At 43.4% G+C, this 18048-nt stretch overlaps 1 protein-coding gene across 2 annotated transcripts in view; it reads right to left on the bottom strand.

Annotated features, from left to right (window-relative positions):
* Positions 1–18048, bottom strand: part of spns1 (SPNS lysolipid transporter 1, lysophospholipid) — a 117296-nt gene that overhangs the window by 42834 nt on the left and 56414 nt on the right. For both annotated transcript variants that reach the window (XM_084326576.1, XM_084326577.1), the window contains exons 4-7: positions 12787–12923; positions 4592–4743; positions 3782–3848; positions 1310–1452 (exon numbers count right to left, since the gene is read on the bottom strand). In XM_084326576.1, coding sequence (XP_084182702.1) covers positions 1310–1452; positions 3782–3848; positions 4592–4743; positions 12787–12923 — 499 coding nt within the window. The remainder of the gene's footprint in view (positions 1–1309; positions 1453–3781; positions 3849–4591; positions 4744–12786; positions 12924–18048) is intronic.

The following is an 18048-nucleotide window of genomic DNA, read 5'->3' as shown; positions in this document are numbered from 1 at the left end:
GGCCTGTAGGTATAAGTGGGCGGACCTACTTGCTGCACAGGGCCTGTAGGTATAAGTGGGCGGACCTACTTGCTGCACAGGGCCTGTAGGTATAAGTGGGCGGACCTACTTGCTGCACAGGGCCTGTAGGTATAAGTGGGCGGACCTACTTGCTGCACAGCGCCTGCAGGTATAAGTGGGCGGACCTACTTGCTGCACAGGGCCTGCAGGTATAAGTGGGCGGACCTACTTGCTGCACAGGGCCTGTAGGTATAAGTGGGCGGACCTACTTGCTGCACAGGGCCTGTAGGTATAAGTGGGCGGACCTACTTGCTGCACAGCGCCTGTAGGTATAAGTGGGCGGACCTACTTGTGGCACAGGGCCTGTAGGTATAAGTGGGCGGACCTACTTGCGGCTCAGGGCCTGTAGGTATAAGTGGGCGGACCTACTTGCTGCTCAGGGCCTGTAGGTATAAGTGGGCGGACCTACTTGCTGCACAGGGCCTGTAGGTATAAGTGGGCGGACCTACTTGCTGCACAGCGCCTGCAGGTATAAGTGGGCGGACCTACTTGCTGCACAGGGCCTGCAGGTATAAGTGGGCGGACCTACTTGCTGCACAGGGCCTGTAGGTATAAGTGGGCGGACCTACTTGCTGCACAGGGCCTGTAGGTATAAGTGGGCGGACCTACTTGCTGCACAGGGCCTGTAGGTATAAGTGGGCGGACCTACTTGCTGCACAGGGCCTGTAGGTATAAGTGGGCGGACCTACTTGTGGCACAGGGCCTGTAGGTATAAGTGGGCGGACCTACTTGCGGCTCAGGGCCTGTAGGTATAAGTGGGCGGACCTACTTGCTGCACAGGGCCTGCAGGTATAAGTGGGCGGACCTACTTGTGGCACAGGGCCTGCAGGTATAAGTGGGCGGACCTACTTGTGGCACAGCACCTGCAGGTATAAGTGGGCGGACCTACTTGTGACACAGGGCCTGTAGGTATAAGTGGGCGGACCTACTTGCTGCACAGGGCCTGCAGGTATAAGTGGGCGGACCTACTTGCTGCACAGGGCCTGTAGGTATAAGTGGGCGGACCTACTTGCTGCACAGGGCCTGCAGGTATAAGTGGGTGGACCTACTTGCTGCACAGGGCCTGCAGGTATAAGTGGGCGGACCTATTTGTGGCACAGGGCCTGCAGGTATAAGTGGGCGGACCTACTTGCGGCACAGGGCCTGTAGGTATAAGTGGGCGGACCTACTTGCGGCACAGCGCCTGCAGGTATAAGTGGGCGGACCTACTTGCGGCACAGGGCCTGTAGGTATAAGTGGGCGGACCTACTTGCGGCACAGCGCCTGCAGGTCCTCCAGCCAGCTGGTTCTGTGGAGCGGGTGCTCTGCCCGGGCCTCCACAGCTCCTCTCTTGGGCTCCTTGACCACCAACACCAGCAGCACCACTGCGATCAGCCCCAGACCTGGAGTCACCTGGTGGAGAGAACAGGAGGTGCATCATCAACCTGCCTCCTAGACCTGTAGCACAGGGGCGTCCATTTGGTATGGCTTGGCAAATAAAAATGTAAAAACAAAAATTACAATTTTTTATGTTGATTTTGAATTCAAACATTATGAACGAAGCTTCGAACTATTCGGTACAGCCCTAGCATGTTTTGATATTGTCAATTATCTCACTTTTACTAGGTGACTTTTACTGTGACTAATTGAAATATGCCCCAAAAAAAAGGAAAATGGACATAGACCTGTAGCACATAGACCTGTAGCACATAGACCTGTAGCATAGACCTGTAGCACATATACCTGTAGCACATAGACCTGTAGCACATAGACCTGTAGCATAGACCTGTAGCATAGACCTGTAGCACATAGACCTGTAGCACATAGACCTGTAGCACATAGACCTGTAGCACATAGACCTGCCGCACATAGACTTGTAGCACATAGACCTGCCGCACATAGACCTGTAGCACAAAGACCTGGATAGAGATGGAAGAGTGAAGCAGGTGTGACATAACCTGTTCCTCAACGCACAACCCACCACAGAGCCTTCACCATGCCTGTCCCTTTAACACTTTAATCGCCAAGGACGCCTTAACTCGTCATTCCCCGCCATGCTAATTCTGCCAATGACGCCGTAACACGTCATTGAGATCAATATTTAAAAAATCTGTGATCGCAATCATATTTCTCCCCTGGAGACTTGAGATCTACTGTTGATCCCCTCTCAACTCTCGAACGGTTCAAGAGCGCCATCTGGTGGCCGATCGGCGGATCGCCCAAACCGGAAACCAGAAACCGGAAACTGGTGCTCATCCAAATTCGGTCCGATCACTCGCTATAGGTCCCGGGACACGAGCGCGACACAATGGATAGCGATCCGTTACCATAAACAACATGATTTGGACGTATATACTATTATACAACCTGGAGATGGATCGCATATTTCAACATCCCATAATAGGAATATTTTTGCTCCACGCTCATCGCCCAACGGCCCGAGGAGACTGGGGTAAGTTTCAGCGTTTTTTTTACCGTGTTCGATACAAACTGCTCTAATGATCATATCACCCACACTAGATGAATCATCTAACGTTGGCCACGGAATTATAAACGACCCCCCCCCCCATCCGGTCAACATCAGATGATATTGGTATTGGTGGTATTTCAACATATAGTAATATTTGTATGGCGTTTTTGAAGAGGACAATTTAGTCCCTTATGGTAAGAGTGAGTATTCTTTTCAATCTGACATTACAAAAAAACTGAAAATCCATCAAAATCAGTGTTGTTGCTAATCATACATATGCTAGCCTGTTTTTTGACAATAATTTGTGATGCCATCACAAACACTGGCATTTAAAGGGTACAAATAAAATATATATTATACCTCCTATAATAGTGGGGGTCTCGGCTCTCCGACAGCGTTATTTCGGGGGTCGCGGCCTGAAAACTTTGGGAACCCCTGCTATAGATAACGTTCAGCCACTAGATGTCACACTAGAGCACCAGCATGTCATTTATCCAACCAGGTGCATTCCATAATTTCCATGTGGGGGAAATGGGAAGTAGGGAGGTAATGTAAACAACAACATTAATTTTGGACCCACCAAATTTGTTTTTAAATGATCAATTCATCCATCAATGATTTTTCTGGGGGGGTAAGCAATACTTGTATTCTGCACCTTTGTAAATACTCTACATAAAAAAACATTACAGCACCTTACGTGTCTTTCTTATTGTCCACATAGCAAGCCATAGAACTCCACTGTCGTCCAAAAAGTGTTAAAAACGAGTCACAGAGCCGTACTGTTTGAACACACTTCCTCCTGGAGCAGCGTGCTTCATGATGTGGGAGAGCTATGTGAGGGGAGGTTGGAATTAATTAGCAGGGGAATGTTGCTAGTAACCTATTCTACCGTCTGTAACTCTTTATTGAGGGTTGCAGCCATCGCATTAACTCAGTGGTTCTCAACGGGTGGGACGCGGAGAGAAACTAAATAAGAATATTAATTTAGCCTGCCAAAACGCCAATGTCAATCACTGCATTAACTGTAGGGGCATACCAGCCAAATATAACCTTTTAGAAATAGAAGATTCTCCACATCGGAGGAGGCGTGTTGTAGTCTACACACCCTGCTCAGAGCGACAGTAGGGTAGTACAGTGACCAGGGAGGGCAATAATGGCAATAATGGCAATAATGACTAAATTGGGGTATGGGAGAAAAAGTTGAAATAAAAAAACTAAAACTAAAAATAAATAGTTATGAAACTCAAGACGAGTAAATGATGCCAAACTTACCCGGAGAGCCCAGTGCCAATCATGCATCAGGTCATCCACCTTTGACCCCACGATGTATCCAAGACCACTGGAGAGGAGACAAGGGACATGTTCTGTAAGTTGCTTCTTTAACCCAATATCCCCGTCTTCATCGTCTGAATCACACTCTGATGACAGGATGTAAATAGCACCAGGCAACACGTGTAACGGTATGACCAAATGCCATGTATAACCACTGGCCTCCAGTATACTCTATATATATATATATATCATATATATCCAAAATATCCTATCAATTACACTGAAGTTTAGTACTGAGAGTTTAGAGGGTAATGAGGGCGACAGTGGCTCAGGAGGTAGAGCAGTCGTTCGATTCCCGCTCCTCCCGGGCAGCGTGTCGAAGTGTCCTTGAGCAAGACACTTAACCCCTAACTGCTCCCGATGAGCAGGTCGGCACCTCGCACGGTCACCTCCGCCGTCGGTGTGTGAAAGTGTGAGTGAACGGGTCAAATGTTAGGAACAGATTGTAAAGCTCTTTGGATAAAAGCTGCTGTATAGAAAAGCAGCCATTTACCATTTAAATGGACTGCAGTTATAGAGCGCTTTTATCCAAAGCGCTTTACATCTTGTGTCTCACGTTCACACCGAGGGTGGAGGCGACCTGCTCATCGGGAGCAGTTAGGGGTTAAGTGTCTCGCTCGAGGACACTTTGACACGCTGCCCGGGGAGGAGGCGCGGGAGTCTAACCGGGAAGCTTCAGATGACCAGACGACCGGCTCGGCCTCCTGAGTGACGGGCACCACTGAATCCCCGACCGGGAGCCGTTCTCACCTGCCGACCGGGATGGCAAAGTAGAAGACGGAGAGCATGCGGGTCCTCTTCTCCTTGACGTACAGGTCGGCGATGATGGTGGGGGCGATGGTGGAGTAGCTGGCCTCGCCCACGCCCACCAGGCCGCGGGTCAACAGCAGCGCCCAGAAGTGCTGCGCCGGGACCAACAGAGGGGGTCAGAAGGGCACGGGACCGTTGCACCGTGGGCAGGGATGGGGACCCAATCCGCTACGTTTAAGGGTTGAGGTTGAACAGTAATGGGTAACTTACTACTTGTGTCTCAAAACATTTTCTAATAAAAAGAATATATGATTTCTTTAATGACCCCAAAACCAACCAACAAAAATACAGTCGACTCGGAGTCCCTGCCGGCGGACACAAGACGCTAGAGCCATATGAAATCCGTTTAATTTTTTTTCCAAATTCCATTTTAATTTTTTCCCAAATTCCGTTTTTTCCGTTTTAATATTTCAGAATTCTGTATTTTGCTTTGTACGCTCATTTTACCATCAGAAATAGTGTCTAATAAGTGGGAATGAATAAATGTCCACAATTTAATAAGATATAACAGTCCATTTAATAGGGCCGTCTTAAATACTTCGAAGCTTCGTTCGATGGGCATCGGATTCGAATATGAAAAAAAAATTCGATTATAAAAAATAAAATAAAAAATTATATATATTTTTGCAAAATCAACTCTGCCTCTCTTTGTTAACTACTATGCTGTTTGTTATTTAAGATGAGGTTGGACTCGGCACTGACAGATTTGTGTTCATTGTGCTGCTTTTATAAAGCCTCAAATGACATGAAAGCAACGTGTTTTGTTTGTCTAAGATTTAAAAAAGTTTAAACTTTACAGCACTGAAAGTTGAACAAAGTGATGTACAAGTCCCACAACATAAAAAAAATAAGTAACATTTTTTATAGTTGATTCCATTTTTATTGCTCAATTCCGCGATTCCGTCCGCGATTCCGTGATCGCGGATTCCATATGGCTCTCCAAGACGCCCGTCACTCTAGCAACCCGGAGGAGAGAACGTCGGACGCTCAGCACCAGCAGCTAGCTAACGAGGATCTAACAACTGCCGAAAGACGGGGACATTTGGGGAGCATGAGAAGTCCCATCGACGCACCGAGGCCGTCGACAAACTGGCAGCATTAAAACGAACACCGATTAATGCGCTGCTCTCACAAGCGGTTGCCAAAGACCAAAATACTGCACAGACTGTCTTGGAGCTGGCCTTTCGGTCTGTGAAGTTCTGGACTCACTGGACATTCGTGTTATCATGAGGGAGTTTATTTCCACCACCCATGAGCACAAGACTACCTTCGGTGTTCTACCGTCTTCTTAATTAAGGTAGGCAAATATGTTGTGTTATCTCTCCTGCCGTGCCGTGCATGCTCACCTGTTTGATCTGGGTCACAACAATAGCATGTGCGGCTGGCGGCCCGACGTCACTGTCTAAGTACCGACATGGTTCAGCACCAATCCGTGGCGATTTTTGTTGTGCGTAGTTGTTGAAACAGAAGCCATGCTGCAGCCTTTCTGAGGCAATTGCATGGCTAAATAATTTTATTTTATTTTATGATTGATTATAGCCTATCATTTAGTAAGAGCTAGTGTGTGTGTGTGTGTGTGTGTGTGTGAGTGTGAGAGCGAGATAAAAGTCCAGTTACTCGTTATTAATATGGTTGCTGTGTGTCACAAACATTTGTAAATGTGTAGATTGTCACTAGTGCCGACTGTTAGAAGCCTATGATTATTCATGTATATTCATCTGTTATACGATCCTGTGCGCGAAAGTTCAAGTGCCTTGTTGCTACCCGGCTGGATCTAAATCCACAATACATCGTCTTTTGATAAAAAAAAACTGCTGCATTTCGTGTGTGAACTGTCCACATGTTGGTATTCAAGTTTGCTGTCTGTTGTAGTGTAAAATGTTCTAAAACTGGTGTAAAATGTTGACCTTTTCAAATGAATAAAAACTCACGAATGATGCGCATGCGCATATGACGTTATTATATGACTTATCTCCGCACCCCCAACTCTGACTGACTTCCCGCGTACCTGGTCGGTACTTAACTTTGGTGACCGGGCTTTTTCACGAGCTGCACCCAGACTTTGGAACACCCTCCCTCAGACCGTCAGAGCCTCTCCCTCACTCTCCACCTTTAAATCCTGACTCAAAACCTACCTGTTCTCCCAAGCATACAACCTTCCCCACCCATAACCACCCTCCTCCAACCTACCACAGGGTTTCCCATTAATTACTTTAATTTAAATAAACTTGGTTCATTATACAACTGTGGCGGGACTAATTAGACTGTGGCGACCCCACAGTTGTATAATGACCAATATATATATATTTTTTTTTATACACAAAAAAAAATTATAATTTTTTTAAATATAAAGTTTGCCAATAGGGATGTATCAGTAGTAGTAGTCGTAATAGTAATCCACTATATTTTTATATTTTCTAAAAAATAAACCAGTTCAACACAGGTAACCACTTTTGCTTTTCTTTGATGGCTCAAATGTCAGCTCTAGTCCAGTGGTTCCCAATCCTCTCCTCGAGACACCCCAGCCATTCCATGTATTTGTTAAATTCCACCACCAGCACACCTTGATTCAACTAATAAAGGGCTAGTTAAGTTGTGTTCACATGCACAATACACTAGCCTACCTTACCTAGGATTTGACTTGATTCAACAAGAAAGCAGTCGGGGCAATGGCAAGCCGAAAACAGTTGCAGGTCTGGTTACACTTTACAAAGCTAGATGCAGACAACGCTTGCTGCAATATTATAATATATTAACAAGTTGTTCTAAATAAATAATAATGATAATAAATCATTTGAACTTTGGACAATTTTTTTTGTTTAGGTAATTGAACTAAAGTGTTAGTTTAGGTAATTTAACTGAAGTGTTAATTTAGGTAATTGAACTGAAGTGTTAGGCCCTGTACACATGATCACGGGTATTAATGACACCGAAGTTTTGAAAAAAATAAACCTCTGTCCACACAGGTGAATAACCGCGTATAACCGCGTACTCACGGCGGCTGCAGTCTGGACTGGGTTCCTTATAACAATAACTTGACAACACATGAGTTTAGTTTAGCCGCAGCTACATGTTTACTCTGAGCGTCAGGTCAGGAATGCGACAACAGACATCAGTCGATCACAACACTCTTCAACACAGACAATACGTTTAGAACAAAAGTTTGTTACAATCATTTTCATATAACGCTACTTGGGACAGCTCTGCTGTAAACACTGGTGTAGCTGGCTATTGTTTGCGACAGTCTGCCGTGAACATGGGAAATAATTGCGACAGCTCTGCTGTAAACACTGGGAATAACCTCGGTTGCTATGCCCACACGCACCCACTGCAACTGGGATGTGCGCAAAACTTCACCCTGGACCCCGGTTTTCAAAGACCGCGGTTGCAGTGTAGCACAACCCCGGTTGTGTGTGGGCGAACAGTGCAACTGCGCACATACAATCATGGTTACATTAAATCCAGTGCTCGTGTGGACAGGGCCTTAGTTTAGGTAATTGAACTGAGGTGTTAGTTTAGGTAATTGAACTGAGGTGTTAGTTTAGGTTATTGAACTAAAGTGTTAGTTTAGGTAATTGAACTGAGTGTGTTAGTTTAGGTAATTGAACTGAGTGTGTTAGTTTAGGTAATTGAACTGAAGTGTTAGTTTAGGTAATTGAACTAAAGTGTTAGTTTAGGTATTTGAACTAAAGTGTTAGTTTAGGTAATTGAACTAATGTGTTAGTTTAGGTAATTGAACTGAAGTGTTAGTTTAGGTAATTGAACTGAAGTGTTAGTTTAGGTAATTGAACTGAAGTGTTAGTTTAGGTAATTGAACTAATGTGTTAGTTTAGGTAATTGAACTGAAGTGTTAGTTTAGGTAATTGAACTAAAGTGTTAGTTTAGGTAATTGAACTAATGTATTAGTTTAGGTATTTGAACTAAAGTGTTAGTTTAGGTCATTGAACTAATGTGTTAGTTTAGGTAATTGAACTGAAGTGTTAGTTTAGGTAATTGAACTAATGTGTTAGTTTAGGTAATTGAACTGAGTGTGTTAGTTTAGGTAATTGAACTGAGTGTGTTAGTTTAGGTAATTGAACTGAAGTGTTAGTTTAGGTAATTGAACTAAAGTGTTAGTTTAGGTATTTGAACTAAAGTGTTAGTTTAGGTAATTGAACTAATGTATTAGTTTAGGTAATTGAACTGAAGTGTTAGTTTAGGTAATTGAACTAATGTGTTAGTTTAGGTAATTGAACTAAAGTGTTAGTTTAGGTAATTGAACTGAAGTGTTAGTTTAGGTAATTGAACTAAAGTGTTAGTTTAGGTATTTGAACTAAAGTGTTAGTTTAGGTAATTGAACTAATGTATTAGTTTAGGTATTTGAACTAAAGTGTTAGTTTAGGTAATTGAACTAATGTTTTAGTTTAGGTAATTGAACTGGAGTGTTAGTTTAGGTAATTGAACTGAAGTGTTAGTTTAGGTAATTGAACTAATGTGTTAGTTTAGGTGATTGAACTAAAGTGTTAGTTTAGGTAATTGAACTAATGTGTTAGTTTAGGTAATTGAACTGAAGTGTTTGTTTAGGTAATTGAACTAATGTGTTAGTTTAGGTAATTGAACTGAATTGTTAGTTTAGGTAATTGAACTAATGTGTTAGTTTAGGTAATTGAACTAATGTGTTAGTTTAGGTAATTGAACTGAAGTGTTAGTTTAGGTCATTGAACTAATGTGTTAGTTTAGGTAATTGAACTGAAGTGTTAGTTTAGGTAATTGAACCGAAGTGTTAGTTTAGGTAATTGAACTGAAGTGTTAGTTTAGGTAATTGAACTAATGTGTTAGTTTAGGTAATTGAACTGAACTGTTAGTTTAGGTAATTGAACTGAAGTGTTAGTTTAGGTAATTGAACTGATGTGTTAGTTTAGGTAATTGAACTGAAGTGTTAGTTTAGGTAATTGAACTGACGTGTTAGTTTAGGTTATTGAACTAATGTGTTAGTTTAGGTAATTGAACTGAAGTGTTAGTTTAGGTAATTGAACTGAAGTGTTAGTTTAGGTAATTGAACTGAAGTGTTAGTTTAGGTAATTGAACTGAAGTGTTAGTTTAGGTATTTGAACTAAAGTGTTAAGTTTAGGTAATTGAACTGCAGTGTTAGTTTAGGTAATTGAACTAAAGTGTTAGTTTAGGTCATTGAACTAAAGTGTTAGTTTAGGTTATTGAACTAAGGTGTTAGTTTAGGTAATTGAACTAAAGTGTTAGTTTAGGTAATTGAACTAAAGTGTTAGTTTGGGTAATTGAACTAAAGTGTTAGTTTAGGTAATTGAACTAATGTGTTAGTTTAGGTATTTGAACTGAAGTGTTAGTTTAGGTAATTGAACTAATGTGTTAGTTTAGGTATTTGAACTGAAGTGTTAAGTTTAGGTAATTGAACTGAACTGTTAGTTTAGGTAATTGAACTGAAGTGTTAGTTTAGGTCATTGAACTGTCAACTTGTAGGATATAATATTCACTCACGCATCTATTTTAGTCGCTAATGTGAGTGAAACGCTCGCACTGTGCACTCACATGCGCACACACAAACAAGAGAGGGAGAATAGCTTATAGCAACGTAATGATTTTAGAATATTTCAGCTAATGAAGGGAAATATTCATGTCTTTGTGTGCTCCTAAATGTCTTTGTGTGCTCCTACATGTCTTTGTGTGCTCCTAAATATCTTTGTGTGCTCCTACATGTCTTTGTGTGCTGCTAAATATCTTTGTGTGCTCCTACATGTCTTTGTGTGCTCCTAAATGTCTTTGTGTGCTCCTAAATGTCTTTGTGTGCTCATAAATGTATTTGTGTGCTCCTACATGTCTTTGTGTGCTCCTAAATGTATTTGTGAGCTCCTAAATGTATTTGTGTGCTCCTAAATGTATTTGTGTGCTCCTAAATGTCTTTGTGTGCTCCTACATGCATTTGTGTGCTCCTAAATGTATTTGTGTGCTCCTACATGTATTTGTGTGCTCCTAAATGTATTTGTGAGCTCCTACATGTCTTTGTGTGCTCCTACATGTCTTTGTGTGCTCCTAAATGTCTTTGTGTGCTCCTACATGTCTTTGTGTGCTCCTACATGTCTTTGTGTGCTCCTAAATGTATTTGTGTGCTCCTACATGTCTTTGTGTGCTCCTACATGTATTTGTGTGCTCCTAAATGTATTTGTGTGCTCCTACATGTCTTTGTGTGCTCCTAAATGTATGTGTGAGCTCCTAAATGTATTTGTGTGCTCCTAAATGTATTTGTGTGCTCCTACATGTATTTGTGTGCTCCTAAATGTATTTGTGAGCTCCTAAATGTATTTGTGTGCTCCTAAATGTCTTTGTGTGCTCCTAAATGTCTTTGTGTGCTCCTACATGTCTTTGTGTGCTCCTAAATGTATCTGTGAGCTCCTAAATGTATTTGTGTGCTCCTACATGTCTTTGTGTGCTCCTACATGTATTTGTGTGCTCCTAAATGTATTTGTGTGCTCCTACATGTCTTTGTGTGCTCCTAAATGTCTTTGTGTGCTCCTACATGTATTTGTGTGCTCCTACATGTCTTTGTGTGCTCCTAAATGTATTTGTGTGCTCCTAAATGTATTTGTGTGCTCCTAAATGTCTTTGTGTGCTCCTAAATGTCTTTGTGTGTTCCTGAATGTCTTTGTGTGCTCCTACATGTATTTTGTGTGCTCCTACATGTCTTTGTGTGCTCCTAAATGTATTTGTGAGCTCCTAAATGTATTTGTGTGCTCCTACATGTCTTTGTGTGCTCCTACATGTCTTTGTGTGCTCCTAAATGTCTTTGTGTGCTCCTACATGTCTATGTGTGCTCCTACATGTGTATGTGTGCTCCTACATGGCTTTGTGTGCTCCTACATGTCTTTGTGTGCTCCTGAATGTATTTGTGTGCTCCTAAATGTATTTGTGTGCTCCTAAATGTCTTTGTGTGCTCCTGAATGTCTTTGTGTGCTCCTACATGTATTTGTGTGCTCCTACATTCATTTAGGTGTTTTAATGCAGGAGTGGTCATGTAGGCCTACTCCTTTGGAAAAAAGTAAGCGTCAAGCCCTTTGATGTTCTCAAATCAATGAGTAATGGTGTTTAATAATCGTTTAACAATCAAAATGTTGGCCAAAAACACATCTCCCGGAGTTTTAAGCTAGGCTAGCTGGTCCGTATCTCCTTCCATTCATTCGTGCTAAGCTAGGCTAGCTTGCAGCCCGGATAGCTTTATACTGAACGCGCAGAGAGGAAACTGGTATCTATCTTCTCGTCTGACTCTGGAGAAGACGGTTAGCGTGTCTCCCATAACGTCGGCGTGTTCCTTTAAGAGCTCCCCGGCTGCCTGCGCGCCACACTCTCCTCCCTGGGCGTGTAGGAGCTGGCCACCAGGGCGCGCCACACTCACCTCCCTGGGCGTGTAGGAGCTGGCCACCAGGGCGCGCCACACTCACCTCCCTGGGCGTGTAGGAGCTGGCCACCAGGGCGCGCCACACTCTCCTCCCTGGGCGTGTAGGAGCTGGCCACCAGGGCGCGCCACACTCACCTCCCTGGGCGTGTAGGAGCTGGCCACCAGGGCGCGCCACACTCACCTCCCTGGGCGTGTAGGAGCTGGCCACCAGGGCGCGCCACACTCACCTCCTTGGGCGTGTAGGAGCTGGCCACCAGGGCGCGCCACACTCACCTCCTTGGGCGTGTAGGAGCTGGCCACCAGGGCGCGCCACACTCACCTCCCTGGGCGTGTAGGAGCTGGCCACCAGGGCGCGCCACACTCACCTCCTTGGGCGTGTAGGAGCTGGCCACCAGGGCGCGCCACACTCACCTCCCTGGGCGTGTAGGAGCTGGCCACCAGGGCGCGCCACACTCACCTCCTTGGGCGTGTAGGAGCTGGCCACCAGGGCGCGCCACACTCACCTCCTTGGGCGTGTAGGAGCTGGCCACCAGGGCGCGCCACACTCACCTCCCTGGGCGTGTAGGAGCTGGCCACCAGGGCGCGCCACACTCACCTCCTTGGGCGTGTAGGAGCTGGCCACCAGGGCGCGCCACACTCACCTCCTTGGGCGTGTAGGAGCTGGCCACCAGGGCGCGCCACACTCACCTCCTTGGGCGTGTAGGAGCTGGCCACCAGGGCGCGCCACACTCACCTCCTTGGGCGTGTAGGAGCTGGCCAGGGTCACCAGGCACCAGAAGGTGATCCCGACGCTCATCAGCAGCTTCCTGTTGTAGCGGTCGCCCAGGTAACCAAACAGCGGGGCGAGGAACATGTAGCTGCAGATGAAGACTGGAGAGAGAGACACACACCGAGATTAGAACTGAGCTTAAATATGTTCTTCTGTCTCAAGTATCTACCTTGAAAATAATGTCACCTATAAAGGAATAGGTACAAATAGGACAGGATGTCGGCAGGAACACGTCACCTATCTTCACTCTCACTTCTAGTAACAGGATGTCACCTATCTTCACTCTCACTTCTAGTAACAACATGTCACCTATCTCCACTCTCACTTCTAGTAACAACATGTCACCTATCTCCACTCTCACTTCTAGTAACAACATGTCACCTATCTCCACTCTCACTTCTAGTAACAGGATGTCACCTATCTCCACTCTCACTTCTAGTAACAGGATGTCACCTATCTTCACTCTCACTTCTAGTAACAGGATGTCACCTATCTTCACTCTCACTTCTAGTAACAACATGTCACCTATCTCCACTCTCACTTCTAGTAACAACATGTCACCTATCTCCACTCTCACTTCTAGTAACAACATGTCACCTATCTCCACTCTCACTTCTAGTAACAGGATGTCACCTATCTCCACTCTCACTTCTAGTAACAGGATGTCACCTATCTTCACTCTCACTTCTAGTAACAGGATGTCACCTATCTTCACTCTCACTTCTAGTAACAACATGTCACCTATCTCCACTCTCACTTCTAGTAACAGGATGTCACCTATCTTCACTCTCACTTCTAGTAACAGGATGTCACCTATCTTCACTCTCACTTCTAGTAACAACATGTCACCTATCTCCACTCTCACTTCTAGTAACAACATGTCACCTATCTCCACTCTCACTTCTAGTAACAACATGTCACCTATCTCCACTCTCACTTCTAGTAACAACATGTCACCTATCTTCACTCTCACTTCTAGTAACAGGATGTCACCTATCTCCACTCTCACTTCTAGTAACAACATGTCACCTATCTTCACTCTCACTTCTAGTAACAACATGTCACCTATCTTCACTCTCACTTCTAGTAACAGGATGTCACCTATCTTCACTCTCACTTCTAGTAACAACATGTCACCTATCTTCACTCTCACTTCTAGTAACAACATGTCACCTATCTCCACTCTCACTTCTAGTAACAACATGTCACCTATCTTCACTCTCACTTCTAGTAACAGGATGTCACCTATCTCCACTCTCACTTCTAGTAACAACATGTCACCTATCTTCACTCTCACTTCTAGTAACAACATGTCACCTATCTTCACTCTCACTTCTAGTAACAGGATGTCACCTATCTTCACTCTCACTTCTAGTAACAACATGTCACCTATCTTCACTCTCACTTCTAGTAACAACATGTCACCTATCTCCACTCTCACTTCTAGTAACAGATGTCACCTATCTCACTCTCACTTCTAGTAACAGGATGTCACCTATCTTCACTCTCACTTCTAGTAACAGGATGTCACCTATCTTCACTCTCACTTCTAGTAACAGGATGTCACCTATCTTCACTCTCACTTCTAGTAACAGGATGTCACCTATCTTCACTCTCACTTCTAGTAACAAGATGTCACCTATCTTCCACTCTCACTTCTAGTAACAAGATGTCACCTATCTTCACTCTCACTTCTAGTAACAACATGTCACCTATCTTCACTCTCACTTCTAGTAACAACATGTCACCTATCTTCACTCTCACTTCTAGTAACAACATGTCACCTATCTCCACTCTCACTTCTAGTAACAGGATGTCACCTATCTCACTCTCACTTCTAGAACAACATGTCACCTATCTCCACTCTCACTTCTAGTAACAGGATGTCACCTATCTCCACTCTCACTTCTAGTAACAACATGTCACCTATCTCCACTCTCACTTCTAGTAACAACATGTCACCTATCTTCACTCTCACTTCTAGTAACAACATGTCACCTATCTTCACTCTCACTTCTAGTAACAACATGTCACCTATCTCCACTCTCACTTCTAGTAACAACACGTCACCTATCTCCACTCTCACTTCTAGTAACAACATGTCACCTATCTTCACTCTCACTTCTAGTAACAACATGTCACCTATCTTCACTCTCACTTCTAGTAACAACATGTCACCTATCTTCACTCTCACTTCTAGTAACAGGATGTCACCTATCTTCACTCTCACTTCTAGTAACAACTGTCACCTATCTCCACTCTCACTTCTAGTAACAGGAAGTCACCTATCTTCACTCTCACTTCTAGTAACAACATGTCACCTATCTCACTCTCACTTCTAGTAACAACATGTCACCTATCTTCACTCTCACTTCTAGTAACAACATGTCACCTATCTTCACTCTCACTTCTAGTAACAACATGTCACCTATCTTCACTCTCACTTCTAGTAACAACATGTCACCTATCTTCACTCTATTCTAGTAACACCATGTCACCTACTTCACTCATTCTAGTAACAACAGTCACCTATCTTCACTCTCACTTCTAGTAACAACATGTCACCTATCTTCACTCTCACTTCTAGTAACAACATGTCACCTATCTTCACTCTCACTTCTAGTAACAGCATGTCACCTATCTTCACTCTCACTTCTAGTAACAGATGTCACCTATCTTCACTCTCACTTCTAGTAACAGGATGTCACCTATCTTCACTCTCACTTCTAGTAACAGGATGTCACCTATCTTCACTCTCACTTCTAGTAACAGCATGTCACCTATCTCCACTCTCACTTCTAGTAACACATGTCACCTATCTTCACTCTCACTTCAGTAAGTAAGCAATCCTATCTCACTCTCACTTCTAGTAACAACATGTCACCTATCTCCACTCTCACTTCTAGTAACAACATGTCACCTATCTTCACTCTCACTTCTAGTAACAAATGTCACCTATCTCACTCTCACTTCTAGTAACAGACATGTCACCTATCTTCACTCTCACTTCTAGTAACAACATGTCACCTATCTTCACTCTCACTTCTAGTAACAACATGTCACCTATCTTCACTCTCACTTCTAGTAACAGGATGTCACCTATCTTCACTCTCACTTCTAGTAACACATTGTCACCTATCTTCACTCTCACTTCTAGTAACAACATGTCACCTATCTTCACTCTCACTTCTAGTAACAACATGTCACCTATCTTCACTCTCACTTCTAGTAACAGATGTCACCTATCTTCACTCTCCTTCTAGTAACAACATGTCACCTATCTTCACTCTCACTTCTAGTAACAGATGTCACCTATCTTCACTCTCACTTCTAGTAACAACATGTCACCTATCTTCACTCTCACTTCTAGTAACAGATGTCACCTATCTTCCACTCTCACTTCTAGTAACAGCATGTCACCTATCTTCACTCTCACTTCTAGTAACAGGATGTCACCTATCTTCACTCTCACTTCTAGTAACAAATGTCACCTATCTTCACTCTCACTTCTAGTAACAACATGTCACCTATCTTCACTCTCACTTCTAGTAACAGGATGTCACCTATCTTCACTCTCACTTCTAGTAACAACATGTCACCTATCTTCACTCTCACTTCTAGTAACAACATGTCACCTATCTTCACTCTCACTTCTAGTAACAGCATGTCACCTATCTTCACTCTCACTTCTAGTAACACTATCTCTCACTCTCTTAGTAACAGCATGTCACCTATCTTCACTCTCACTTCTAGTAACAGGATGTCACCTATCTTCACTCTCACTTCTAGTAACAACATGTCACCTATCTTCACTCTCACTTCTAGTAACAACATGTCACCTATCTTCACTCTCACTTCTAGTAACAGGATGTCACCTATCTTCACTCTCACTTCTAGTAACAACACGTCACCTATCTCACTCATCTCACTTCTAGTAACAGGATGTCACCTATCTTCACTCTCACTTCTAGTAACAACATGTCACCTATCTTCACTCTCACTTCTAGTAACAAGATGTCACCTATCTTCACTCTCACTTCTAGTAACACATGTCACCTATCTTCACTCTCACTTCTAGTAACAACATGTCACCTATCTTCACTCTCACTTCTAGTAACAGATGTCACCTATCTTCACTCTCACTTCTAGTAACAACATGTCACCTATCTTCACTCTCACTTCTAGTAACAACATGTCACCTATCTTCACTCTCACTTCTAGTAACAAACTGTCACCTATCTTCACTCTCACTTCTAGTAACAACATGTCACCTATCTTCACTCTCACTTCTAGTAACAGGATGTCACCTATCTTCACTCTCACTTCTAGTAACAACATGTCACCTATCTTCACTCTCACTTCTAGTAACACATGTCACCTATCTTCACTCTCACTTCTAGTAACAGATGTCACCTATCTTCACTCTCACTTCTAGTAACAACATGTCACCTATCTTCACTCTCACTTCTAGTAACAGATGTCACCTATCTTCACTCTCACTTCTAGTAACTACAACGTCACCTATCTTCACTCTCACTTCTAGTAACAACATGTCACCTATCTTCACTCTCACTTCTAGTAACAACATGTCACCTATCTTCACTCTCACTTCTAGTAACAACATGTCACCTATCTTCACTCTCACTTCTAGTAACAACATGTCACCTATCTTCACTCTCACTTCTAGTAACAACATGTCACCTATCTTCACTCTCACTTCTAGTAACAGATGTCACCTATCTCACTCTCACTTCTAGTAACAACATGTCACCTATCTTCACTCTCACTTCTAGTAACAAACTGTCACCTATCTTCACTCTCACTTCTAGTAACAACATGTCACCTTCTTCACTCTCACTTCTAGTAACAACATGTCACCTATCTTCACTCTCACTTCTAGTAACACATGTCACCTATCTTCACTCTCACTTCTAGTAACAACATGTCACCTATCTTCACTCTCACTTCTAGTAACAACATGTCACCTATCTTCACTCTCACTTCTAGTAACAACATGTCACCTATCTTCACTCTCACTTCTAGTAACAACATGTCACCTATCTTCACTCTCACTTCTAGTAACAAGATGTCACCTATCTTCACTCTCACTTCTAGTAACAACATGTCACCTATCTCCACTCTCACTTCTAGTAACAACATGTCACCTATCTTCACTCTCACTTCTAGTAACACACGTCCCTATCTTCACTCACTTCTAGTAACAAC

This window comes from Notolepis coatsorum, assembly GCF_963971535.1.
Source record: "Notolepis coatsorum genome assembly, chromosome: 12".
NCBI classification, from domain to species: domain Eukaryota; kingdom Metazoa; phylum Chordata; class Actinopteri; order Aulopiformes; family Paralepididae; genus Notolepis; species Notolepis coatsorum.
This window is presented reverse-complemented; position numbering and strand designations above follow the sequence as displayed.